The sequence below is a fragment of the Trichoderma citrinoviride genome (assembly GCF_003025115.1).
Source record: "Trichoderma citrinoviride strain TUCIM 6016 unplaced genomic scaffold BBK36scaffold_1, whole genome shotgun sequence".
Lineage (NCBI taxonomy): Eukaryota > Fungi > Ascomycota > Sordariomycetes > Hypocreales > Hypocreaceae > Trichoderma > Trichoderma citrinoviride.
In genome coordinates, this window is record NW_020194709.1 from 3,212,679 (window position 1) to 3,239,287 (window position 26,609).

At 54.1% G+C, this 26,609-nt stretch overlaps 9 protein-coding genes across 9 annotated transcripts; 5 read left to right on the plus strand and 4 right to left on the minus strand.

The window, feature by feature from the left end:
• Positions 1-574: 574 nt before the first annotated feature.
• BBK36DRAFT_1176342 (SEN34 subunit of tRNA-splicing endonuclease) lies at positions 575-1,432 on the plus strand (the record flags this gene model as incomplete). Its single annotated transcript, XM_024896014.1, has 1 exon — positions 575-1,432. The coding sequence occupies one exon, from the start codon at positions 575-577 to the stop codon at positions 1,430-1,432; it is 858 nt and encodes a 285-aa protein (XP_024754340.1).
• A 373-nt stretch (positions 1,433-1,805) lies between these two features.
• On the minus strand, positions 1,806-4,697 carry BBK36DRAFT_1107194 (hypothetical protein; the record flags this gene model as incomplete). The annotated part of the gene is made up of 1 exon (XM_024889232.1): positions 1,806-4,697. The coding sequence occupies one exon, from the start codon at positions 4,695-4,697 to the stop codon at positions 1,806-1,808; it is 2,892 nt and encodes a 963-aa protein (XP_024754341.1).
• A 1,430-nt stretch (positions 4,698-6,127) lies between these two features.
• Positions 6,128-8,940, plus strand: BBK36DRAFT_1165499 (hypothetical protein; the record flags this gene model as incomplete). Its single annotated transcript, XM_024894787.1, has 3 exons — positions 6,128-6,791; positions 6,864-6,964; positions 7,030-8,940. The coding sequence occupies 3 exons, from the start codon at positions 6,128-6,130 to the stop codon at positions 8,938-8,940; spliced, it is 2,676 nt and encodes an 891-aa protein (XP_024754342.1).
• Positions 8,941-9,274: 334 nt separating this feature from the next.
• On the minus strand, positions 9,275-10,960 carry BBK36DRAFT_1176357 (hypothetical protein; the record flags this gene model as incomplete). Its single annotated transcript, XM_024896015.1, has 5 exons — positions 9,275-9,886; positions 9,942-10,381; positions 10,452-10,665; positions 10,739-10,809; positions 10,894-10,960. Coding segments are annotated over 5 exons (1,404 nt in total), but the record flags the coding sequence as incomplete, so codon positions are not given.
• Positions 10,961-12,753: 1,793 nt separating this feature from the next.
• On the plus strand, positions 12,754-13,673 carry BBK36DRAFT_1137662 (hypothetical protein; the record flags this gene model as incomplete). The annotated part of the gene is made up of 2 exons (XM_024893185.1): positions 12,754-12,874; positions 12,934-13,673. The coding sequence occupies 2 exons, from the start codon at positions 12,754-12,756 to the stop codon at positions 13,671-13,673; spliced, it is 861 nt and encodes a 286-aa protein (XP_024754344.1).
• A 263-nt stretch (positions 13,674-13,936) lies between these two features.
• On the minus strand, positions 13,937-19,157 carry BBK36DRAFT_1176362 (hypothetical protein; the record flags this gene model as incomplete). The annotated part of the gene is made up of 4 exons (XM_024896016.1): positions 13,937-14,772; positions 14,890-17,771; positions 17,833-18,132; positions 18,190-19,157. The coding sequence occupies 4 exons, from the start codon at positions 19,155-19,157 to the stop codon at positions 13,937-13,939; spliced, it is 4,986 nt and encodes a 1,661-aa protein (XP_024754345.1).
• A 2,238-nt stretch (positions 19,158-21,395) lies between these two features.
• On the plus strand, positions 21,396-22,240 carry BBK36DRAFT_1165502 (RNA-binding domain-containing protein; the record flags this gene model as incomplete). Its single annotated transcript, XM_024894788.1, has 3 exons — positions 21,396-21,421; positions 21,484-21,797; positions 21,852-22,240. The coding sequence occupies 3 exons, from the start codon at positions 21,396-21,398 to the stop codon at positions 22,238-22,240; spliced, it is 729 nt and encodes a 242-aa protein (XP_024754346.1).
• Positions 22,241-22,416: 176 nt separating this feature from the next.
• On the minus strand, positions 22,417-23,498 carry BBK36DRAFT_888 (vacuolar ATP synthase subunit D; the record flags this gene model as incomplete). Its single annotated transcript, XM_024898580.1, has 6 exons — positions 22,417-22,572; positions 22,641-22,747; positions 22,800-23,174; positions 23,231-23,241; positions 23,305-23,417; positions 23,484-23,498. 6 exons carry the CDS (start codon positions 23,496-23,498, stop codon positions 22,417-22,419), a joined length of 777 nt encoding a protein of 258 aa, XP_024754347.1.
• A 444-nt stretch (positions 23,499-23,942) lies between these two features.
• BBK36DRAFT_1155805 (hypothetical protein) lies at positions 23,943-26,510 on the plus strand (the record flags this gene model as incomplete). Its single annotated transcript, XM_024893865.1, has 3 exons — positions 23,943-23,996; positions 24,052-24,222; positions 24,273-26,510. 3 exons carry the CDS (start codon positions 23,943-23,945, stop codon positions 26,508-26,510), a joined length of 2,463 nt encoding a protein of 820 aa, XP_024754348.1.
• Between the last annotated feature and the right edge of the window lie 99 nt (positions 26,511-26,609).

Below are 26,609 nucleotides of genomic sequence, written 5' to 3' on the forward strand. Positions count from 1 at the left end.
TTTTTTCCTCATTCAGTCAGTGTGTGTTGCATGAAAGCTCGGGGCTTCATGGCCTCTTACACCAGCCCTTTCAAGGTATGCATCTAGACGATATTCTCACGCCGTTCAACGACCGCAGTTTCAGCACCCGAACCGTGAGTGGGGCCTTATGTCTCTACCGAGGCTTCGAGCTTCCCCACCACAATAGCTCGATATTTTCATATAAGACTACCAAAAATCTTTCTTTCCTTTCCTACACCTCCCTCTCCATCTCTTCCTCTCCATGTCTTCTTACTCCCAATGCTGAAGAGGCTGAGGAAGAGACACACAAAGATGCAAGGTAAGCAATTCAATTGAGCGCTGCAAATTTCTGCTTTCCATATCAACAACAGTTCTTGGGGGTTTCTCTACATGATTATGCTATTGAAAATCTGTCAATCCACTGAACACTGATGACAAAATCAAATTTTACGAAGACGACTTATGACTTTCTACCCTCTTGAACACATGCAAATACTTCTGTTTCATTTCAACCTCTTGCAGACAATGGGACTAATGACCAAATCGCGTCTTGCAGGATCATAGCAGCCACACAATGGAACAACCCCCCCAGCTCATCCGCATCGCCAACATCTCGGGGCGGTACCTCGTCTTCGACCCGGATGCCGTGAGCGCGCTCCGCCGCAGGGCAAACACCAACGGCACGCTCGTGGGCACCACGCCGCAGCAGCCGACGCAGAACATCTTCCTGGGCCTGCCCATCGAGCTGCGGCCCGAGGAGGTGGACGCGCTGCTCGCCGCGGGCGTCGCGTACGTCGTAGATGACGTGGCCGCGCACCGGTCCGCGCTGCTGTCGCTGGGGCCCGACGAGCGGAGGGCGTACATTGGCTCGCTGCGGTCGCGGAAGCTGGCCGCGCACAAGGTCTTTGCCGAGATGACTGCCCAGAAGGCTTCCATAGCGGCTACCAAGGCCGAGAAGAAGAAGCTGCGTGATTCTTCCGGGAAGTCGGATGGCAGCAGCAGCAGCAGCAGCCTCTACTCTCGCAATAGCCAAGTGACTTCGTTGGGCGTCACGCCGACTTCCAGCGTCGACTATGTCTCCCCAGACGCTCACGCGTTGCCTGTGGTGCCCCGTGACTCGGAGAAAGGGTCGCTGTGCCAGTTCATGCTGGGCAACGGATACTACATGACCCCCGGCCTGCGGTTCGGGGCCCGCTACAGCGTCTACCCCGGTGATCCCCTGCGTTTCCATGCTCACTTCATGGCGAACGAGTATGGCTGGGAGGAAGAGATACCCATCCTTGACATCGTAGGCGGCGGCAGACTGGCGACAGCTGTAAAGAAGGCCTTTCTCATAGGCGGTCGTGAGCCGTCCTCCACCACCACCACCACAAGGCCAGATGCGGCCCTCCCTGCTGTGAGAAGTTTCAGCATAGAGTGGGCCGGCATGTAGGATCCAATTGAGAGTATATATGAACATGATGATAACCCTATCGTCATTCAAAGTACGAGAGTAGAAAGAGGCTACTATATATATATATATACCGACATCATCGTCAGTCTAAAGATGGGAGAAATTCAAGAGCAAAAGCAAGCTCCCAAGTCAGAGATGAAAATAATCAAAGCTGCCTTCCTGATCCCCAACTCCAAAATATGTGCGTCATGAAAAAAGTAAACTTGTGGAAAAAAGAAAGGTGAATCGCATGTAGAAGAAAAGTGAGAGAGAGAAGTGGGTTACAAAGACGACAGCGACTCTGCTTGCTATAAGCAGTCACGCAATCGAGCCCTTCGGTCATGTCGTGAAAAACACCGCTGATCTGGAGCATCTAAGGAACATAGATCCTGCTGAAGCTCATGACATCCCGACGGCAACAGACGCACTTGTCAAAGTTGTTCATAGCCAACGAGACGCGGCAGTCGTCGCACAAGCTCAGGCAGCGGCACGGCCACACGATGACGGTCCGAGGCGAGCACTGACAGACCACGCACGGAGGGCTCTCGCCCTCAGCAGGGGACGACGGGCTTTCGCTCCCGCCGGCAACTTGCTGGTCGTCATTGGTCGGAGTGGCCTGACGCTTCGTCCAGATCAGCTGCTCTAGAAGATGCTCTTCCTCCTCAGGGCTGAGCTTCGTCAGGCGGCCCTGAGGGCCAAGCTTGTTCAGCTGCTTTCCCTTGGGGCTCTGCACTGTCAGGATTCGGGTTCGCTGCAGCTGCTCCATCCGTCTGAAGCCGGATCGGGTCAGGATGCGATCGCTCTGGAGGTGGGCTGCCAGTCTTTCAGCGTCTTGCCGCTCTTCCAGACTGGTGGGGTGCAGGAGACGGGCAAGATCGCTCATGGCCAGTGGGCTATCAAGGAACGGAGTGCTCTCACGTCCCGGCTGCGGCGAGCGCTGGGTTGGTGTCCTCTGTCCGCTGCCCTCGTCTGATGAGTAGCCGTCGCCGGCTTCAGATTCCGTGTCGCCCCCGTTGGTGGTCGTGGTGATGACACTCGTGTTGTCCCAGTCGTCCTCGTCATGGCTTGGCTGATACGTGCCGCTCATGTCGTTGGAACCCCACCACCCCCCTTTGAGCCAGTACTTGTACAGGTCTCCGTCGAGGACTTCTTCGTCTTGGCTCGTATCGACTCGTCTGAATTCGGCCTCGATGTCGAGAGCGTCCATCTTAAGAGAGGCGTCTCCATCTGTAGGCTTTGCCGCTGCGTCCCTGCTGCCACCAGAGCGGCTCCTTTGCCCTGACGCCTCGCCATTTCCGGTCGCCTTGGTGCGGCTCGCCAGCCACAGCAGCCATGCAGGGCGAGCTTGAAGGCGAAGGACACCAAGGATCCACAAGACGGACAGGGCAAACACTCTTCCCAGCAGCTTGTTGATGGCAATGAGGAACTCCACAGCTAGAAGCCATCGCGAACTCCTTTCGGAAGCGCCAATGCCCACTCGGATGACTTTATCACCACGACCGCGAGGAACCTTTTGCGCAGCCCGCTCTCGGCTGTAGCCATTAGGGGGTAAGAGAGGTCCGTCCTTGACAGGTATGAGACCAACAGTGCCTATCTGATCATAGCGAGGGTCAGAAAGGCCCATGCTGATCCACTGCCTCCGCAGCTCCTCTGCCTCTCGGTAACGGGCTTCTTCAAGCCAGGTCTGGCGCTTCAGACTGACGCCGCGGTCTTCATTCAGATAGACGGCCTCGCTGGCCATGGTGATGGCCGCGAATCCCGTCCTCAGCAGGGCAGTGTAGAAATCCATTTCTCGCGTGATCCGAAGTTCTGATAAGGAAACATTGGCTTGCATGTTCTCATGCGCGTGGAGCAGGCGTTGGCGAAAGGTCATCCTCGAGTTCTCCTGGCTAGCAGGCGGCATCACAGCCGTGAGCAGCAAGGCGAGGCCGTACACGAACAGACACATGATGATGCCAATGAGGATCAAGACGTGGGGAATGAAGCCAATGATGCAAACCGTGGGGAATCTGAAGAATCCTTGAGTGGCAGGGTTCTCCGCCTCAAAGGTTACGAAACTCCATACAAGACTGCCCATGAAGCAAAGCCCCCAGAATGCCGTGTTGACAAGCCGATATTTGGCTTGGAGATCGAAGATACCCAAGACATGGCTCGTGATGTGTGTCATGGATGACAGAAAGGCGATCCACAGGACTTCGGGCGATGTGTTGACACGTCGGAGAATCGCCGCGCGCGTCATGACAACAGTGCCTCCTTGGCTGAGTGACGCCGGAATCGGGCTTTGGTACTTAGAAAAAGCGCCCCATCCAAGCTGGCTATTAACAGCAGCATCGGCCTCGGCAAAGGCAAGGGACTGTTCAAACAGAGTCATGCCTGTCTCGGCAGCCACGGGACGTCCCTGGACCGCGCAAGAGATGGTCTCAAGAAATTGGCTGAGGCAGTAAGTGCCAAACTGGGGCCACAGTCGAGAAAGGGAGCCACGAAGCTCTCGGGGAGCGTCGGGGTCTGGTGACGGCACCATCTGCGCAGCAACGCACGATTGCTCGTCCGTAGCGCCGAAGAGCAGCGTCGAGCTCATGGTGTTGAGAAAAGGGTTCGAGTGCGAAAACATGAGATCGGAGCTCTTGTTGGCGTCGCCCCAGCGCAGCAGCGCAAAATCGGGCGAGGTCTGGCATTGGATAGACTGCAGGAGGGTTCGGGCCTGCAAGACCAGCAGGACAACAGGGACGATGCGCAGCACGAGTCTAACCTGCCAACGCAGCCGCAGCCTCCGCCGCGTGGCCGCAAAGATGTGAGTGCGGTTGAGGATGACGGCCATGGCAAGGCACGAGAGCGCCCATTTGCTGGTGGCATAGCCGAAGACGCTGCCCAGACCCCGAACTCCGTCCAGAGACAGGAACGCCGTCTGGGGCGCTGAGCCGCCGCCCTGGGAGCCGGAGGGCGAGGCCACGTTCATGATGTTGCTGTAGAGGCTCGAGTCGGTGGCGAGAGGGCGGAGGATCTCGGCGTCGGGCTCGGTCGCAGAGGCAACGACGTCTTGGGCCGAGAGGGCGAGGGAGTTGGGTGCCGTCATGAGCGAGCCGAGCTTCATGACGATGCGCGGACCGGCCATGACGACGTCCTCGAACAGAGGCGCGTACCGCGTCACGTTGACAGCGCGGGCAAGGGCCGTCAGGTTATACCAGGCATTCGTCGTCGTCGGGTCGAAGCCGGCGGCTTGCTGTGTCGCTGCCAGAGGCGGCACTATTCCAAGGCCATCCTGCATGACCGAGGCCAGTCAGGCGATGGCCGCGCGCCTAGGGAAGCGATTCTGACGGGGCGATGCTCGGGAAGGAGGCTGTTGGTGGTTGGAGGATGAGTGAGCAGGATGACTGGAGCGGCGCAGCCGTTGAAGAGATGCGGCTGGTAAAGGTAGTTTGGGGAAGAATGCTTGCTGCTGGAAAGCCTCTGGCAGAGGCGTGTGAAGCTGCATAAATCAGGTTCAAGGGAAGGCTGAGTGAGTGCCCTGGCTTTGCATGGGTTGGGGTTATTTAGCACTGCACTGCAGTCGGGGTGTCTACAGGCTGGGGCACTCGTTGGTTGGTGGCTGCAGTACCTGAGCAGATAACTGTAGATTGGTGCCGATACCTCGGTGACGGGGAGATTCGGCCCCCGGACTAGCAGCGCTATAGGTATCGGGCCCTCTGTGGCGTCAGCACGGACGGTACTGGGAGGATTTATAGTGCAGTACTACCTATCCTAGTGGGAGACTCCATCCGTCTACAGGGTTCACCTTGGGTAAGGTATGATGGCATGACGGTTGACGCAGTGAATGTCGTTTGGTATGAATAAACCCAGTAAGAACCTACGCGTAAGCTCGTGTTGGATACTATAACAGCATTCAATAATTACCCAGCCCAGCACAAAGTAGCATGAAGAGTCGTTGTCATTAGCACCAGAACAATCACACACGATAGCTCTATCTACAGACGAAAAACAAGCTTCTCACGCTGCGGATAGAAACCCAAGGACTTGCAGCGACTAGCCCAGAGTTGGGATGGTGCAACGGACCTGCTAACATGTCAAGCCGTCAACCTCCAGTAGTAGTACCATGGACCACCACCAGCCTCCAAGTTCCCGCAACGACATCTCAACCCCACGGATTCTGATGCTCAACTCGTCTCCATTCCAATGCTTCCAGGTTCCTCCAAGTCACCCTCCAACAGTCACATGTCACTGCCACCAGCCCATCGTCAGGCCTGTGGCGACCACCGTTAGGCTCCTACTCGTACTGGTAGACACAGTAGCACGGCAACGTCAGACAACCCTCCTCACTGGACTGGAGCGTCGTATATGCATATGCTTGTACTCCGTATAACGATCTGATTGCCCTGAGCTGCCTGTGCGTCGTATCCAGCGCCCATGGACCAGCAGGACTCCGGGCCGGGCTCCAGCGGCAACCCGTCACAGGCACAGTCGCAGCCTCCGCCCTCAGACGCCAGCATCCCGGCCTCGGTGCTGCAGCAGAGCATCGAAGCGCCCAGCATCGCCTCGCCCACTGCCCGGGAGCCGGGGGAAGACAACGATGAGCCCGCCGTAGCGACGCCCTTCGCCCGCATGTCCAGCCCAGACTCGGCGGGAGCCGCCAACCCGGCGGCCGAGGACGACGACGGCGACGTGGAGAGCGGCCAGGACGACGGGCGGTCCTTCTACAAGATGCACAAGTTCACCCTCTACGAGACCGTCAGCCGCTACTACATGGTGGGCGTCGACGTCAGCGAGCGCCGGTACCGCATCCTCAAGATTGACCGGACCACGGAGGGCGCCGAGCTCAACATCACAGACGACAAGATCGTCTACAGCCTCAGGGAGGTGAACCAGCTGCTCGACACCATCGACGACGGCAACCGGGCGTCTGGCGGCATCAAGCTGCGCTGCACCACCTGGGGGCTGCTGGGCTTCATCAAGTTCACCGGCCCCTACTACATGCTGCTCATCACCAAGAAGAGCACCGTTGCCATGATCGGGGGTCACTACATCCATCAGCTCGAGGGCACGGAGCTGGTGCCGCTGACGCCGGGCCGCTCCAAGGTCGATGTTCGCAACAAGCCCGAGGAGCAGCGCTTTTTGACCATCCTCAACACGCTGGACCTGACCAAGTCGTTCTACTACAGCTACTCGTATGATATCACTCGGACACTCCAGCACAATATCACACGAGAGAGGACGTCCCTGGCGAATGGGACTATTCCCTGGCCGAACGAAGACCTCAACGAGATGTTTGTGTGGAATAGCTACCTGTTGCAGCCCGCCGTCAATGTCCTCCAAGACCCGTATGACTGGTGTCGGCCCATCATCCACGGATACATTGACCAAGCAGGTAACGTCTTTTCATGCTCACGAGTGCTCACTCTTCGTTGCCCATGAGCTGTTGCTGACTTGCATGATGAAGCACTCTCAATATATGGCCGCACAGCGCACATCACTGTCATCGCCAGGCGGTCACGGTATTTCGCAGGTGCTCGTTTCCTGAAACGAGGTGCAAATGACCTGGTAAGTCCATGTTGCAGCCACTTCTCCAATGCCTCCTTCATCTTCACCTTCTCATTCATTATCAGGGATACGTCGCCAACGATGTGGAAACGGAGCAAATCGTTGCCGAATCTCTCACGACGTCCTTCCATGCCCCCGGCCCCAGGCCGTACTGCAGTCCCCAGTACACCTCCTATGTACAGCACCGCGGAAGTATCCCCCTCTACTGGACCCAGGACAGCACCGGCGTGACTCCCAAGCCGCCTATCGAGCTTAATCTGGTTGATCCGTTCTACAGCGCCGCCGCTCTTCACTTCGACAACCTGTTTGAGCGCTACGGCGCTCCCATCTATGTCCTCAACCTCGTCAAATCGAAGGAAAGGCAGCCGAGGGAATCGAAGCTTCTAGCAGAGTACACTCACGCCATAGACTATCTGAACCAGTTCCTACCAGCCGACAAGAAAATCATCCACAAGGCTTGGGACATGAGCCGTGCATCCAAGATCCGCGGCGGCGATGTCATTGGCAATCTGGAAACGATTGCCGAGTCTGTCCTGAACACGACTGGCTTCTTCCGGAACGGCGATGGCATCACAAGCCCCATGTCAGCCCAGAACGGCGTTGCCCGTACGAACTGCATCGACTGCTTGGACCGCACCAATGCCGCGCAGTTCGTCATCGGCAAGCGCGCGTTGGGTCATCAGCTTCACGCCCTCGGCATTCTCGAGAGCACCTCTGTCGAGTATGATACCGACGCCGTCAACCTCTTCACGCACATGTGGCATGACCACGGAGATACCATTGCGGTCCAGTATGGCGGTTCGCAGCTCGTCAACACCATGGAGACGTATCGAAAGATCAACCAGTGGACCAGCCACTCCCGCGATATGATTGAGAGCTTCAAGCGATACTACAACAACTCCTTCCTGGACAGCCAGAGACAGGAGGCATACAACCTCTTCCTCGGCAACTACATCTTCACGCAGGGCCAGCCCATGCTCTGGGATCTGCCGACGGACTATTACCTTCACCACGCCAACCCCAAGGAGTGGACGGAAAAGGGAAGGCCGAATTACATCAACTGGTACACACCGGCGCACCTCGAGGAGAGGAAGATCCCTCCGTTTGTGGCGCCAAAGGCCCTCAAGCATTGTAAGAATACGGAATCCTTTGATGACTACTGGCTAGAGTACTATCGACCGGCGACTCTGTCGTCCTTCCCCAAGATGTTTGCGTACAAGATGAACTCCACTATCAAATACATACCTTTGAAGGCAACTCAGGATGGTAGATATGATCTCAGCCCTTTCCGAGTCCGAACCGACGGCGACGTCGATCCTGAAAAGAGAAAAGTGAAGAAGGAGCCGACATCGCCGACCGATTCGCTGGTCTCGACGCAGGCCTACCGGCAACAGGCAGCCTTTTCGGATACGGGAGATAACGCCTCGTCGATTTATTCCGATAAGACTGGGCGGGACGCGTCTCGGAACATCTGGCTGCGGCCGAGGCAGCGCGGATCGCACAACGGGGAGGCCTGGGGCATCTACAGCGGCCACGGGGCGATATCGCCTGCGAAAGCCTCTCTGTCGGCGGACACATTGAGGGAGAAGCCGTCGGATCTGGAAAAGTCCAAGGGAACGCAGTGGACGTTTACCAAGGCGGTGCATGACGCGCTGAATCCCTTCGTCAAAGACCACGAAGCGGACGACTATGAGCGGTACATTCGCCATCCGCAGAACCTCCCGCTCGTCGTGTCCAGCGATACCCCGGTGGACGTCGACTCATCCGAGTACAAGGACTATGTTGACGGCGCATGGCTGGATCAGGGCTTCATGGTGACGGGAGTCGACGAGGACGCAGACGTCTACTCGGAGCTGGTAAAGATAGGAGAGAACCCCTTGACTGTCACCGAAGAGGACGCGCCCAAGAAGAGGTACAAGGCCTATGGCAAGTGGCTGCGAGGCAAATCCTTCTTCAAGCAGCAGCCGCTGGACTGAACAAACTCTGCGGCCCTCGTCGCAGGTATAATGACGATGATGATCCGGGATAGATAGACTTGCTATTTGAGGGCGTTGGGAAGTAACTCTGCGAGTCGAGGCTCCTTCTGCAAGACAGCGGCTAGTTGGGCAGGGGGGCCAGAGCAGCCTTGTCGGCTCCAGAGAGATTGTAAGATTGCCGATGTACGAACAAGATGCGCCGAGATTTGGTCTCTGTCTTGCGTCGGTAGCTGCGAGGATTTGAGGTTGAGCCAGCATAGTGAAATTGTGTGAAGCACTTGATCGATGTAACCGGGAGAAGTAAATCTCGGCCAGCAGTTGATCAGGGTCGTATTCAGCGCTTCGGCAGTTGCACAGACGAGCGGCGGGTATTCCGTGACGAAGGGGTCTGATAGCGTAGTCGAGAACAAGCGGAGGAGGTTCTGCGCGAGGAATTCTTGGTTAGCACACTGAATGCAGTTGTGTGAGATGTATCAACGTGACGGTGCTTTTTTACCTGAAGGTGCTTTGCAGAGAAGAGGCCCAGGCAGGAGACTATATCCTTTATGACGTTCATGAGAACTTGAACAATGCGAACATGCTGTGAGGCGTGAAAGTGGCCCGTGAAGACGCCGTCTCGCAGGAGCTTGTCGAGGAACCGCCGCCTTCGTACGCTCTTTGGGTCTGGATCCAGCTGGGCTACACGAAGGAGGACCTGGTATGCAGGATACAAGAGCTGTAAGGATTCGCTCTCGGGTGTTGTGTCGGGCAGGAAAAGCAGTGTGGGGAAGACGGCGTCCTGAATGACATTGTCGACGCCGGCGGAGAGTATTGTTTTGGGAGGGCATTTGTCGAGGAAGAGGAGAAGAATACTGAGGCCTTTGAGCCTCACTGCTGTGTTGATGTCCTCAGCTAGGGAGAGGAGAATGGGGAGAAATAGAGGCCAGTGGCGGCCTGTTGCGGTTCGCTGGTATGAGTTAGCATGCTTGTTGTGTTGTTTTAAGATTCTGAATGTAGCTTACACTGCATGATGTGACGGCCCATTTGAAGCTTGATGCGGCATGGAGCTTTTCGTGCTCTTGGGAGAGGGAGTCGAGCTGTGTGCCGGGCTGTCTGCTGCTTCCAGGCTGGTGAGGGACTTGCAGAGGCCGGCCTGAGGGAGTTAACCTGGTGGAGGAGGATTTGGCGAACTGGGGACGGAGGGTGTCGTTGAGGAGGGACTGAATGATGAAGGTATCCCGTCTGTCGTCATCAGTGAGGCTTGCTTCCAGCAGGCGAATTGCGAGACGGGAGGATTGTGTGGTTGTCCAGGGGTCTTTATCGTCGGTGTATGTGACGACGTGGATCAGGGCTGCGTCGTCGATGGGGAGGGGGGGTGATGATGGGGTGGGGAGGAGAGAGATGAGGGTGAGGAGGGCGAGGCCGACCTCGGCTGCTAGGGAGCGAGTGGTGTAGTCGACGGCTAGATGGGGGTTTTGTTCTTAGCATTGAAGTTTCCGATCTGTTTATCATGTGGTGCTGTTTGTGTTTACCTGGTGCGTCGTTGTTCATGCCATCCTTGGAGAGGTTGAGTAGCTTTTCGGCCACGGGGACAATGAGGCTTCGGGCGTAGGAAAGCTGTTCAGCTGAAATTGAGGAAGAGGCCTGCGCAGGCTCGCTGGGCGGGTTCTCTTCATCTTTATTTGCACGGCTGGCCAACAGAGCGTCGAGATGGCGGAATAGCTCTATGCCGATATCACGAAGTGCCTGTGCAACGGGAAACAGCTCATTGTGAGAATGAGGAGGGTTGACCAGGTAGGGGAGGTTGGGAGACGGTTACCTCGGGAGCAACTGCATCACATAATCTGGACGAGGCATCTTGTAGATTGAAATCCTTGGCCTGTGCAGGTTCTGGAAAAGGGAATCTGTTAGCTGGGCAAAGCGGGAGGGTAAACGGATAGATGGACTGGAAGGGCATGAGCAGGCTAGACGTACGAGGTTGGATCGCATGCAGCCTTTCGCGATTCGCATCGCCGAGAAGAGTTTCGTGCATGCTGAATGAAGCTGATGGATGGTTGAGCCAAAGCAGAGTAATGAAAAGTCACCGATGAATCCGTACGTTGGATCTGAAATGGTGGCTTGGGTGACGATGCAGTTGAATGAAGTTGAGTGTTAGTGTGAGGTGCCTTAACGCAAGTGAATCTTGGAAAGGGTCCATTAGAGGCGCCCTGCTTAAAGCCTACGGGAACTCGCCCATAAGCCCACCTGCACCAAAGTGCGTCTTCTGCATCTCATTCAAGGTACGCAAAGCAAAGGAAGCGATCATCTTCTCACTAATGGATCTCAAGGTGAACAAGGAACGAATGTGTCAGGTCAATAATATATATTTCTTTTCTCTTCTATTTTCTTCTTGCTGAGATTGTCTCTTCAACCGCTGTTCGGATGCCCTGGAAACGCAATTCATGGCAACGAGACACAGGCTCCAACCTTCACGTCCCCTACAGATTTACGAGGAATATCTACGACTTACCCTTCAATCTTCGACGAGCGGACAAGCTGCGCGACACATCCCACCAAAAAGGCCTATGAAAACTTTGCCAGGTGTTAGCATTGCTTTCAAGCTTCCAGCAATGTACACCAAAAAGGCGTCGACGAGAGCACATCAGAAAGCCGGTTTACTCATTCGTCCAGCCGGCCTCACCTGCAAAGAACCCAAAACGAGCTCCCCACAGGCAAAACAACGAGAGCCGCATGACATCAGAAGAAAACTCCATCGCCAGGTAGTATGCGTGAACAAGTACCAGGAAACGAAGGGCGGCTTGGCTTAGACGAGATCGTTGAATGGATAGACTTGTTTTCATCACTTGACGCCTCGAGCCAGGTTTGGCAAGCAGAAATCTCTTCACATACCAGTCTAGGAACGATTTGTGCGCGGCGCAGCTTGTAAACTAGAGGAACTGAAAGTAACTACACAGTAGAGCAGAAGAGTCAGCAACTGGACACAACGTGCTATTGTGCAAACATTGACAGTGAAGATGGGTGACGATATCAGAGATCTTGGTTTGGTAATTTAGGAGTCATCAAGGATGATCAGAAGCAGAACTGAAAAAAAGGTTTTTCATCATCGACAGTGAAGGGGTGTAGAGAATTGAAATAGAAAGACAATCAAGCTTACCATATTAGATTAGTAGAGTACAGATCATCTCCATGTATGTTTCCAGCAGCAATGGCAGCAGCAGGTAGGGCACCCTAAAGCAATACAGCGTTAGTTGACCAGTTGCAACACGCGTATAGCATGAATGGTGGGAAAAGGGCTTGTTCAGATGGTGATGCATGTTGTAGTTCTTCGCTCAGGGTTCGCGGGAACAGAAGTGTGTAAAATCATCATAAAGATGGTTGGTGGATGGTGGAAGAGCGACGAACCATGAGGCATGCGCGGGATTGTCGTACCTTGCAAACTGCAGCTGCGGTCAAATCCAGCGTGCAAGTGGCATCTGACCGCAGCATCCTCCGGCATTGGGAGGCTTCAGCCACAGCCACTGCTTGTGTTGAAGCTGAAGCTGAGCTTGCCGGGTGAAGAAGAAAAGCAACGATGCGAAGAAAATTTTCGGCGCGCAAAAGGAATTTGTAGTGGAGGGGGACAGCTGCCGTATCGATATGCGAGTATGCGATTCTCGCGCCCGCTTATGCGAATAGCGTGAGCCCGGGACTCGGGACGCTGTGCTGCGAGAGCGGTACGTAGCCGAGCTATGCCTCTTCTGGCAATCCCAGCGCTTCAAGGATTCCCTCTCGAAGCCTCACTCGAAAAAGTTCTCCAAGCTGGCGAGCACATGCAGCCGCCATAACACATAAATCATGGCAGACCGGAGAAGAATAAACGGACCGGGAGGCTCTACTTTGCCGCCCGTGTACGATGATGCCGAATCAGACGCCGTTTCCCTCCGCCAACGAGCACCTGATGCCATCCGGCCACTCTGTGAGAATCTCATCTTATCGTGTTAGAATCGTCACAAGGACTGACTCTTTCTTCACTAGATCTCAAGACCGGAGTGACTCCGTCAGCGTCTGGTTCGGCGTATCTGGAGATTGAGCCGAGAGAAGGAAAGCATGGCTCTGGCATGAAGCTGGCCTGCACCGTCCACGGCCCCAGGTCTCTCCCACGCTCTGCACCCTTCTCTCCTTACATGGTCCTCTCGACGCACGTCAAGTTTGCCCCTTTCGCTACCAAGCAGCGCAGGGGCTATCTTCGCGACTCCAGCGAGAAGGACCTCAGCACACTGCTCGAGACGGCCCTCCGCGGCACCGTGATTGCGGACCGCTGGCCCAAGAGCGGCGTCGACGTGGTGGTGACCATCATCGAGGGCGAGTCGACCCGCCAGGACGCAGTGGAGCGGCGCGTCGAAGAATGGGACGCGATGAACGTGCTGGGAGGATGCATCACCGTCGCCTCCGCAGCCATTGCGGACGCGGGCATTGATTGCGTCGACACCGTCTCGGGAGGAGTCGCCGCCCTGGTGGCGGACAAGGATGGCGGCGAACTGTCCATGGTGCTCGATCCCGTGGCTTTGGAGCATGAGTCTGTGCTGGCTGCCTGCTGCGTGGCATATTTGCCCAACAGAGACGAAGTCACGAATCTCTGGTTCAGGGGCCAGCTGCCCTCGACGGGAACGCACAATTACCAGACACTTGTGGCGAGGGCGGTGCAGGCGAGTAAAGGAGTACATGGGCTGATTTCGGCGTCTCTCAGCGAGGTTATTGAGAATTCTCAGGGCTAAGAAAAAGTACACATATTGAATAATAATGACGATGAATAATGACAAATCTAAAGACCAATGTGTGTGCCCCAAGAGGCACCCTGGATCATGTTGCTGGGGAATTTTCACAGCAATATTTTGTTTATCCATTACCATCTACCTATCCAGAGCTCGCACAGCAGTTCCACGTGAACAAAAGGCATATTCGAACCACCTCCGACGCTCTGTTGTCAAATGCCGGCGGTCATGCGAGCCAGCCGGGCGGTTATGCAGCGATTCGCCCCTTACTGAGTCGTCTCTGCTCGCTTCCCAGTAAATCTCTCCGCAGGCCATCCCTGCATCGTCCAGTTCTCTTCCACCACATCGCCACCCATAATGAGCGTGTGCTCCAGGAGACAGCTGTCGTTCTTCATCGTAGCACCGCTCAGCAGTCTGCTCCCTGACCGCATCACACATCTATCCCCAATGCTCAGCCTGTTCAGATCAAACTTGCCTCGAGTGTTAATATGAGCCACGACACTGGCATCGTCAATGGTCACTCGGTCTCCAAGCGTAATCAAGTCGGGCTCCGTGAACATCAAACTAGGACTGCCATTGGCGAAAAGAGCGCAGTCTTTACCAATGTCCGCTCCAAGCGCTCGGAAGTAGAGCACAATCCAATGCGTCCCCGTGAGAAGCCCCAGGACTCCTTGGCTATGGAAGCAACGGCGTCGAAGCCGCTCGATGCTCAGGAACAGCTGCCACCGCTGGCAATAGGAGGACTTGTCCCAGTCGTAGTTACCAGGCATGCGGCGGCCCAGCAGAATCCACTTGCTCGCAACGACAATGAGAAGCGCCACGGCGGCCATGATCGTGAAGAGTGCTGCAATGCCGGCCCAAGACATTAGGAAAAGAACCATGACGTTGAACGCGAACCCTGAATCCCGGGGGATGAACCGATTCATGAGCAAGTCAACCAGCTGTACACAGGCAACTATAGGCACATTCCAGTAAAAGGAGGTGAAGACAGTGATGAACGAAGAGTAGCAGAAGATGGTGAAAGGGCCTAGGACGCGGTAAGGCGCAAGCTTCAGATAAAACGCACGTCCAAATGGGGACATGTGGTCCGCCTCAACCTTTTCTGATCCGTTGTCATCTGTATCGCTTTCAGAAGACGTGAACAGCTCTCTGGTACTGGCGCGCATATTGCCTGGCTTCTTCTCTGAAGATTGTAATTCTGCCAGCGTATCTTCGCTACCTGAGCGTTGAATCTGCGTTCGTACGGAGCCCTTCTTCAGATCCGCCTTAGAGCTCATGAGAGTATCATCGCTGCTCATGTGCCGCATGCGGTGTCGAGCAAGCTTCTTCTCATCTTGGGCTGTGCTATCGCCGCCGGACAGGTGGACACAATCACGACCCTTGGAGCCGACATAGGTGCCGCCAGGCACGTAAGAGCTTCCTCGGCGTGTCAAGGCGCCAGAACCCATAGTTGTTTGCTCGCCGACAGTGACTCCAGGAAGCAGGCATACACGATCTGCGATCATGGCACGGTCTTGAATAGTAATCTTCTCAGATCCAGTGCCATCCGAGGTGACGAGGTGGGCTCGGGAGCCAAAGACAACATCGTTGCCAATGTCCAAGAGATGATAGTCACCAATGCTTGGACCCGTGCCCGGCCAATAGACTCGCTTGCCAATCCGACCCCCGAGAAGCCGCACGGCTATAGAGGTTGCTTCATAATGCTGCCCAAACATCGAGGTCACATCGTGCAGGCGTGAAACCGGTAGCAGCGTCTTCATTAGATCCGCTCGCCAGGTGACGATGGCGCCTCGGTCTCTTGCAGAGGCAAAGGTCATCTTTCCCAGTATGGCATCCAGCAGCAACTTCACGAGCACGGCAAACGCAAAGAACATAAAGGGGCCGACAAGACAACGCAATATGAGAGCAAGAGAGTGGAATGCCACTCTTCTAGTCTCTGAGAACCAGTCCAGAATGTCCCTCAGTGATGAAGCTTCTGGTGAAGGCATATCCTGTACCATGCCGACGAGGCCAGCCATCCAGGGCAGCATCGATAGAATCCATGAGAGGAATACCAGTGGGACAGTGAACAAGCAGGTGAGCAGCAGATGCGGTTTCGGTGCTGCGCTAGGAGAAAGATCTCGGTTCTCCTCGTCGGCATCCTCAAGCTCCCAGCTGGATGAGTTTGGCCCTATGCAGGTATTGGGAGGAACCACGGATCCGGGTGCTATTACGGAAGATATACCGATGGAGGAGTTCTCTCCAATAACAATCCGGCCCAGATACATGGACGTGTTGCCTTCCGCAGCGAAGGGACGACAGAGACAGCGCGTCAGAGTTGCGCCGTCTCGGATGTCGAGGAGATCCCATTCTCCAAGCGATGTCCCAGCGATCTTGACGTCTCTACCAATCTTGGCTCCCATCAGGCGCAAGTACAGCCGCTTCGTGAAGTCATTTGTGTTGAATAATCCTTTCCCGCAAATGCTCACAATCTTCTGGACCATCCACCAGCGTGTGTGGTATGCTCCCCACATGGGATAGAGTCCCTCACGGTAACGGCCAATGATCAGCCACTTGGCCATGATGCCGAAAATCGGGCAAACGATTCTGATTATGAATTTAGAAAACATGACTGACACCGCCACGTTAAGAAGCCGACCTGCGGTGTGATGATTTGTTGGCCATCTCTGCACGTAACTCATGACGAGGATAAAGGCAGTCCATTGGACGGCACGGCGCAGTGGGTATATAATGGCGAGAGGGATGAGTTGAACCAGCATAAGCAAAGGATTCGTGGAGCTGTAGGTCTTTGAACAGCCGACCTTTTCCTCGTGAGCTGAATGTACAGGTGTAAAGTCTGCCGTTTTCTCGATGAAGATGGCAATGGCGGAAACAGTCCCTTGGTTGAATACGAGACTGATGGGGATTTGAGTATTGAAAGTTGATCGTAAGCCGGATACGAGGCGCCCTGCCTTCAGAGAGTCCCCCCCAAGGGCAAAGAAGTCGACGTCGAGCGCGATGTCCCCTGGAGGCTGGCAGAGAATCTCCCCAAAAACTTTCCTGACTCTTCCCTCGATGGATGCCTCAAGTTCTTGTAAAGAGGCGCCGCCCATGGCTGCAAGGAGTGCATCCAATGCATCATTATCGACAGCGCCACAACGATCTAGGGGGAGGGGATCGGGAAGCAGGTGTATATGTTCAGGAACCATGTATCCGTGGATCCGTTTGGACAGCTCTGTCTTCAATTGATCGAGCTGGTGTTTCGGTGCCCCTGTGCTGCCCTCGGCTGGGGCAATGAAAGCTTCCACGGTACCCCTGAGATGATGTTGTCTGCAATAGTGCCTGAAGCTGCTGAGTGGAAACACCTCATCCAAGCAGACTGATATTTTGCTGTAGTCAAGCGTGCAGGGCGATGACTTGATAGGGACTGAGAGATCGGTGTCTGGCAGGGGGCAAATAGCCTGCCAATGCCTGCTCAAGTACGGCGTGTTGTCCGTCAGTTCCGGAATGCCGCACCGTTGGCCCAATTTGATTCTCAACACTTTGTTGTTCTTCTTCGGCAGATCATCCATGTAGGTGATGAGAACTGGCCACTTGACCTGCTGGAGCGATGACCGCAACGAAGCTTGCAATGTCTTCAGATCGACCCGAGGAGCATTCGCTGGTGTGACTAGCACTACCGCGACCACCTCCTGAAGTACATCATGGGGTACGGAAAAGGCAAGAGCCTGGGTGACACGCCCATGCAGGGGCGACTCTGGCGACATGGAGGAGCGCATAATCGCATTCTCGACTTCAAACGGCGAGATGAGTTCGCCACCTCGGTTTATCACTTCCTTGCTCCGTCCAGTGATGTAAAGATAGCCATCTTCGTCCATGTAGCCAAGGTCGCCAGTGTCAAACCAGCCGTTTGAATTGAATGGTGATCTGTCCAGGGTTCCGTCTGGCTTGAGATATCCGGGGAACACGGGCTCACCGCGGACGCATATCCTACCCACGTCGCCAATTGCGACTGGTGAGTCTGACCAGTCTAGAATGGAGATTCCCGGCCCCGTACTGACACCCGAAGTGCCCTCTCTGTCAAGCTGATAATCCAAGGGGGGCGTCGATATCGGCATACATCTGGGTACACATGTCAGTATATCGTCCTGTACCAGCAGCAATCAGCTCCGTATCTCCTTACTCGGTCATTCCATAGCTTGGAAGAACAGTGCAATTGAAGGTGTCTCGAAGTCGGCACGCCAGCGACGGCAAGAGACCTCCAGCAGCATTGCATGCCAATCTGATGCGGCTCTGCTGCAGAGCGGCCTGGCGTTCGGAGGCCGCAGCCAAAATGACTGAATGCATGGACGGAGATGCGTAGTACCAGGTTACCGGCACCTCCTGAACAACATCCCAGAACAGACTGGGATCGAACGCTGGACAGCAGACAGTCGAGCCGCCCGAGAAGATGGGAGCAAAGATATTTCTGACCAAACCACCACTGTCACAATCATCAGCTAAGGATACTCCATACAGAGCCTTGTCTTTGTGAACTCACACATGGTATAAAGGCATCATGTTGAGGCATACGTCTGATGCGGACAGCCCCCACGAGTCCACTACAAAGCTGATACCGGCGATGATGGAATGTATCGTCAGGGGCACGACTTTCTTGGTGCCAGAAGTGCCGCTTGTGAAAAGTATCAGTCCGAAGTCATCTGGCCCGTTATACTTAGGTTTCTGTCTTTGGACTGGGAGAACAGAGCCCCCAAGGTCGCGGATATCGATCCCGTCACTGTTGTCCCATCTCATCACAAAGACCTCGATCCCTGCTGCGGCAACCCACGGGTCTCTCAGGCCGAGCCTCTCGCAGTCCTCACTCGTAGTCAGTATGAACTGAGCACCAGCTTGCTGAATGTCTGCGCGGAATTGCTCAGCACCGGCAGTGGGGTTGATTGGCGCAGACGTATAATAGGTGGTGACAGCGATGCAAGTGGCCGCCAGCAAGGGGCCATTAGGCAGAGCTATTGCGACAATCGGCTTGCGGGCCATACTGCTCGTTGGAAGGTGAAAAGTATCAACAAACCTCCGTAGCCCATTATGGGTGATGAAGTCCCCTGGTGTTGAAGATCGCAAAGCCGGTTGCGAATCGGAGACGAGGAAAGAGGCAAAAGATTGGTACGACTTCTTGACCAGTTCCAAGGTATCACGAACCAGATGTGCTAGGCTCTCGTCCCGACGAGACTTTGCGTCTTCTGGCATCAAATGATATAGCCTTGTGTAGCATCTGATAAGAGGAAATGTCGGCCATGAACCCGGTAGCTCGCTCAGCAATAGACGTAGTAAAGCGAGTGGGCGATGAGAGGGATTTGGCGTGTTGGGTATTGACTCCAGGATTCGTTCTTTATCAGCATCTGAATGTAAGAGACGTTGGAACTCTCCACGTGTGCTGATGTCGGATAGTGGCAGAGAATAGAAGCTTTCAAACAAGGCTGCAAGTTCCAGGGAAGGTTGTAGAGAATCCATCTCGAAACAAGGACACTGCCTGACGAGAATAATTGTATGTACACTCCACACACAATTGCCTGTTGAGCAATTGGCTAGATCTTCACCGTGACGTCTGATCAGAAACTCTGCTGCCCGTAGAGAGACATATCAGGGAGACTCTCGAAGCAGCGGGAGCTAGAGTATCATATACATGGAGAATATTGACCTTCGACTGATTAGAATCGAGATGCCGCCGAACAAGCCAGACGATCAATGGAAGATCCCAAGGAATACACATGCCAGTTGCAACAGGGTCTTCCCCCCGGTCCTCTTGTAGCCACACGTAACATCACTGAGATGGCATGTAAGACACCACGCCCAAGGCTGCACATCTGAGGGCCGATTCCTGGTGACGAGGATTCAGAATCGATGAGGACATCATCGGTTATGGTACACGCCTATCCCGGGGCTCATCCCATTCGACGGTGCTCGTCAAGGGAATAATCTTTTTGAATCCGAACGACGATGCATGATAAATCGACGAGGATCATTGGCTACCGTTGGGATATCACGACGAGAGCCGGCGACCGAGATAGATGGCAGCAATCCGCTATAACCGGGTGCCTGTTTAGGAAGGAGCCCTATTTTCGTTGCCATACGGAAGAACGGGATGCTCGATACCACGCTGAGGGCCTTAGATCTAGGAGCCGATCTCTCAACGTACTGGTGGTAGAAGTGCCGATCCCGAAGGCTGAGATCCGTGGTTTCGTGATGGTCTTTGTCAAATAAGCCATACACCACTCCAAACACAAAATACTGAGTCGTATTAAGGAGTGAGAATGTTTGAGATAAGACATGTCTGGGACCGGGGGGATGGCGCGCATGGCCATAACAATCTGCTGGAGATGAGAGCATCCGCAGCGCAGGGCCGCCATTGTCGTCGATCATGAGCCCATCAGATAAGCGCACTCATTCGCAACTTCCGTTGATCGTGAAATTCATTGGAGCTCATAGTTGATGAGTCGCCATACAGGAGACCCAAGCGATCCACTGTGCCTTGGAGGCAGCAGAGCATGCATCTGCAGTCTACCACCTAGAACTAGCCAGATGATAGAGCCGACGAGAATGCTCGCGACTCACTTACATGGCAGAGCCAAGCGAACAACGAAACCGGTCCAAGCAATCGGAACGGAGACCCGCACGCGCCGGAGTATCTGGCGAGATAGCTTGATGACGAGGAATGCGCGACAAGTGAAACGCTCCGGTACAGCAGCTTTTAAATTGGCTTCGAAGAATCTCATGAATCGCCAAGTGAAGAGCCAAGAGTTAATGTCTCTCTCTCTGACAGCTCTCTTCCTCAGTCTTCCGACGATCCATGCCAGTTGGAAAAGAGGGAAGAGAGAACAAGGGCGACTCAGGGCCTTGCCGCTTTGAGCTGAGATTGGGCCATGGTCAGATATTCAGCCAGTATATGACAACATCCACAACAGGGAGGGAGACATGCGCTCTCCCTTCATATCTTGGATGCCTTTATCAGTATTAGCATCTGGTCAAGTGTCAGGACGAGGAAGTTTGTGGATGCCATCATCCTCACAAAAAGATGATCTCTCATATTTCCTTTGGCCGCTGTCCTCTTCGGGCTGGCTAGGTTCCATATATCCCTGAAGTCAAACGGATTCGCATGCTTGCTCCAGGTTAGTGAAGGTGAGCTGGAGTTTGTAGATTGGCGGGTTGGGCTCTGGCGCCTTAGAATGTATGGAAGATGAGCTCCGAGCGCCTTGGTGAACTGGAATTCCCATAACGGAGTACTCTGTAATAACAGGTAGGACCCATCTGGTAGTGCTGTATCGAAGAGCTACACCCATAAACACTTAGATACCCATCTTCTTATACGAATATACTCGGTTGACATACATAATGGTCAAAGTGTCGTAGACACAAAAGAGCTGCTAATGATCAAATAGAAACCATAACTTGATTCCTCACATTCTAATCTCGACTTCCTCAATTGAAGTCGAAAGTTGTACAGTAGAGCTCTCAATAGGTCTTATAGCAGATATATGCATAATCCTCTATTTTTTTATGTAGATAGTTTGATCCCCGTCTAGTCTCAAAGCGGTAGCACTCAGCACTCAGCACTGCCTAGGCTGGTTTACGGAAGCGCAACGCTTAGCTTCACCTCTTGCGCGCGCTCCCCCCATGTAAGTTTTGCCTGCTCAACGCAAAATCAACGACTCCCCATATTGATGGACTCTTCGTCTACACTAGGCTAGGAGGATGGCGTCCGAAATGCCCATATCAACGTACGTGTCATTGCACCGCGACACGCGCGTCACACATTTGCGGCAGGCTGACATTCTCGTAGTGTCTACGTCCACAACCTCGAGGAGCGAGTGAAGCCTGAAGTTCTCACGGAGGCGCTCAAGACCATCTTTTCCGAGTTTGGAAATGTGGTCGATATCGTGGCCAAGCGAAACCTCAAGGCCAAGGGGCAGGCATTCGTCGTCTTTGACCAGCCCAGCGCCGCCCACAATGCCGTCGAGGAGGTGGAAGGCTTCGAGCTCTTCGGCAAGCCCATGAGGGTTGCCATGGCCCGCATGCAGAGCGATAAAACCGTCGAGATGCACGGCAGCAGCGAAGACCTAGAAGCTCACAAACGGCACAGGCAAGCGGAGAAGGGTAAGCCAAGATTCAATGGGCTCGAGTGGCGCTCTCATGCTTACATTTCTGCAGATAAACGCAAGGCGCTCGAGGCAGCAGACGAACAGAGGCAGCTCAAGAGGGCCGCTGCTGGCGCACCCGAAGCCCGACCATCGAAATCCGTCAAGCCTTCAGGCTTGAAATCCACGAGTGCTCCCGCTTCGGCCGTTGTGCCAGACGAATACTTGCCGCCGAACAAGATCCTCTTCGTCCAGAACGTACCCGACGAGTACGATGTCGAGGGTCTGACCGCCATCTTTGGCCGGTTCGATGGGTTCCGGGAAATCAGACTGGTCCCAGGTCGCCGCGGTATTGCGTTTGTTGAATATGAAAATGAGCAGGGTGCTATCACAGCCAAGGAAAACACTGCTGGCATGACGCTGGGAGACAAACCGATCAAGGTTACTTACCAGCGCCAATAACTACTATACCTACATTAATTCACGGGCGTTTGTATTATAGTTGTAAATGATTTCTGTCGGCATGTCCTCTAGAAGTACAGAAAAAAAAACGGAAAGGACCATCATTAATAAGAAAAGCAGAAGCAAAGCAAAGCAAAAAGCTGTCGTGATCTTGAACTGGGTAGCCCGTCAATACCCTAGAAAATCACGTCGTCATCCTCCTCCCCGGCCAAGATATCTGCGGAGCCTGAATCCTGCGCCTCAGCACCTGTGTCGTTCTTTTCCGCTGCTTCTCTCTTCGCTTTCATCTCGGCATCGGCGATAGCATTGTCTCGTTGCTTCTTGTTGGCGACCTGCGATGGACACGGAGAGTATCAGTACTGGTTTCTTGAGCAAGAGATTCTGACGCCGATTCACTGACCTTCTTCAAGCGGTAGAATTCTTCACGGTCCAACTCGTCCAGCTCGGAGTTGATGTATTTGATTGTGTTTTCCGTTCGAGGGATAATGACGTGCTCGATTGCGTTCACTAGATACATTTAGTCGATCTGGAGTAGGAGAAACCGGATTGAAAAGCGAACCTCTGCGATTGACCACCTTGATGACCTCGTCTAATATCACGAATGCAGTTTGTAAACTTGCCAGCTCCACGAGAGCTTCCACGGCTCGTGCATATGTTTCTCTGCATCGCTGAACTTGCTGTCCACCTTTTCCCAGGCCGGTAAGTCCAAAGTCATTGTTGCCCTCTGTCAGGTAGCTCTCGAATGATGGCAGGAGAACACCCGAAACGTTGTCCTGCTTGGTGCGTATCCGAAATCGAGCTGCCTTGGCCGATTCTTGGACCTGATATCCAATGTCACCGCCAACTGCATAGGTCACTTCGGCCAGCGAGAATGCGGCGATTTGCATCACACGTCCCATCTTCCGCTTCGCCTCGTCGATTCGTCGAGTGATCTCTGCGCTGACGTTAGTTCGTCCAGTAGAGACGGCGGCCGGAATGGTGATGGCTGACCTCGGAATCGTCTGTGGTAGCTCTAGTCAGCTGCTGCCGTACTCAAATCGGCCAAACTGCCTCCATTGTCTTACTTCGTAAGCGCCTCGCTCTTCCTCTTTAACAGACTGTGGCCAGTCTCAGCTCCCTTGAGCTTGGCCTTCATGATACCGAGCGATTGCCGAGTCGGGAAGACGGCCTCGCGATCCTAACGAGCAGTTGAATATCGAGTTGATTGCTGCAGGGCTGGGAAGCGATATAAGGCAGGACTTACTGCGGCGCCAGACATGATTGCGAGGTTGACTTGATGCTCTGTATGCTGTCGGTGCGAAGATTGTCTGGATGGATGTCACTCGTCAAGTTGCATGGAGTTGCGTACCTCGTCCTAAGCTTCGGACCTCAATACAGCTGCCGATGACTAAGGCAAGGTAATGATGGCTCGGGTAGAGCATGCTCCCCCACCAGGCCGATATCACTATAAGCGGGTGCCTTCCGCCTGCCACTTCGGTAACGCTAAGCACCTGGTCCTTTCATATCGTGACAAAGTGCCTAGAATTATTTCCCAGTCGCGAGCCTCATTTGCCAGCGTCGCCTACTGCAAGCTGGGAGGAAACTGGTACCGACTCTAGCACGACTTCCAGAACACACCGTCATGGGGCTCACTGTATAATCGCGACAAACACCACTACCGCAACATCCTCTCCAGCCTCTCGCCAGAGAGGAGGAAGCTACCATGGCGGCTACAGAAGTGGACAAGCAGCAAGCGCAGCCGGATCTATATCTCGTGGTGAGTTTGGAGAGCTAATTGCGCCGCTTGGGGTAGTTTCTAATTCTTTTTGCAGTCGAACGAAGATTCCGTTTACGAGCAAGACATCCTCCGCGACGCTACACGTGTTAAGCCATGGCTCGAATATATCGAATTCAAGACTCGCCATGGAAGCGTCATAGAACGGGCTTTTGTGATGGAGCGCGCTTGTATGACGCTGCCGCGATCATACAAGCTCTGGAAACTTGTTTGTCAATCCACGAATATGCCGTGGCCTTCTTGCTAACTGATTGGCAGTACCTTACGTTTCGCGTAAAACATATCTCGAAACTGAACCCAGCCACGCATGCCGCCGAATTTAGAAAAGTCAACGCTCTGTTCGAGAAGTCACTGATTCTTCTACACAAGATGCCGGTCATATGGGAAATGTACCTCAAATTTCTCATGAAGCAGCCCCTGGTCACACTTACTCGGCGAACGTTTGACCGAGCCCTCCGAGCTCTACCGATCACCCAGCACAACCGCATATGGTCATTATATCTTCCCTTTGCCAACGCAGCTTCCGGAGAAACTGCTGTCAAGATATGGCGACGCTACATGCAAGTTCATCCGGAAGATGCCGAGGATCTCATCGAGCTTCTGATCCTCAGGGGCGCCTACACTGAAGCAGCAAAACGATACATAGACATCCTGAACGATACGCGGTTCACCAGCAAACACGGAAAAGGTCACTATGAGCTCTGGAGCGAGATGGTCGAAATGTTGGTGGAGCATGCGCCTGATATCGATACAAGCTACGAGAACGGAGTCGACGTTGAGGCCATCATCAGATCTGGCATAATTCGGTTTAGTGACCAGAGGGGAAAGCTCTGGGTCGGCCTCGCCACATACTGGATTAGGAGGGGAAGCTTCGAGCGAGCGCGCGATGTCTTTGAAGAGGGTATCACGACCGTCATGACGGTCCGGGACTTTACTCTCATCTTCGATGCTTATGTCGAATTCGAGGAGTCCATCATTGGGGCCTTGATGGATGCTTCCACGTCTCGTGCAGAAAAGGGTGTTGATAACGAGGAGGCAGACCTGGAGCTCGACATACGGATGATGCGGTTCGAGAATCTTATGGACCGGCGTCCATTTTTGCTCAACGATGTCCTGCTTCGACAGAACCCTAACAATGTGCCAGAGTGGGAGAAGCGCGTTGCTCTCTGGGGCGATAAGAAAGCCGAAGTTGTCCAGACGTACACCGACGCGATTGCGACGATCAACCCGAAGAGGGCTGTTGGTCCATTTCACCAGTTGTGGGCTAACTATGCCAAGTTCTACGAACGGGGCGGTGATCTCAGAAACGCTCGCATCATCATGGAAAAGGCCGTCAAAGTCCCGTTCAAATCGGTGGCAGAGCTCGCCGATATGTGGATCGAATGGGCTGAGATGGAACTTCGAAACGAGAATTTCGACGATGCGGTTCGAGTCATGGCCAAGGCTATTCAAGCGCCCAAGAGATCCAACGTCGACTACTTTGACGAAACCCTCTCTCCCCAACAGCGAGTGCACAAGAGCTGGAAGCTGTGGAGTTTTTACGTGGACCTTGTGGAAAGCGTTTCAACGCTGGATGAGGTGAAGAAGGTGTATGAGCGCATCTTCGAGCTCAGAATTGCGACTCCCCAAACAGTTGTGAATTACGCCAACCTCCTGGAAGAGCACAAGTACTACGAAGAATCCTTCAAGGTCTTTGAGCGCGGCCTAGACCTGTTCAGCTATCCCGTGGCCTTCGAGCTGTGGAATTTGTACCTTACCAAGGCTGTCGATAGGAAGATTGGCATCGAACGATTGCGGGATCTCTTCGAACAGGCGGTGGAGGACTGTCCGCCCAAATTCGCCAAGACGATTTATCTCATGTACGGCAATCTGGAGGAGGAGCGTGGCCTGGCCCGACATGCAATGCGGATCTACGAAAGAGCAACGCGTGCTGTTGCCGATGAAGATCGGGCCGACATGTTCAATTTCTACATCACCAAGTCGGCTTCTAACTTCGGTCTGCCATCTACACGACCCATCTACGAACGAGCAATCACGGCTCTCCCCGACAACGAAGCGAAGGAAATGTGCCTCAAGTTCGCCGATATGGAGAAGCGACTGGGCGAGATCGACCGAGCAAGAGCCATCTATGGGCATGCCTCGCAGTTCTGCGATCCGCGAACAAATGCGGATTTCTGGACCAAGTGGGAGCAGTTCGAAGTGCAGCATGGCAACGAAGACACGTTCAAGGAAATGCTGCGAATCAAGCGAAGCGTCCAGGCGAAGTACAACACCGATGTCAACTTTATCGCGTCACAAGCTTTGGCACGGAGTCTCCAGAAGCCAGAGGGCTCCCCGGGCGCAGACACCACGGATGCCATGGCGGCCTTGGAGAAGCAGTCTTCGACGCTACACGGCTTCGTGTCCGCCAGCACAGGGCCCAAAGACACAAAGCCGAGAGAGGAGGTGGTGGCATCAAACCCAGATGCTATTGATATTGACAATCTCGATGACTAAAATCACAAGGAGAGAAATAATAGAGGAGTTTGCTGGGATGTTAACAAAGATATTTCAAGTTTGCTTCCAAAATTCGACGGCTTCATTTCGTTATTTGAC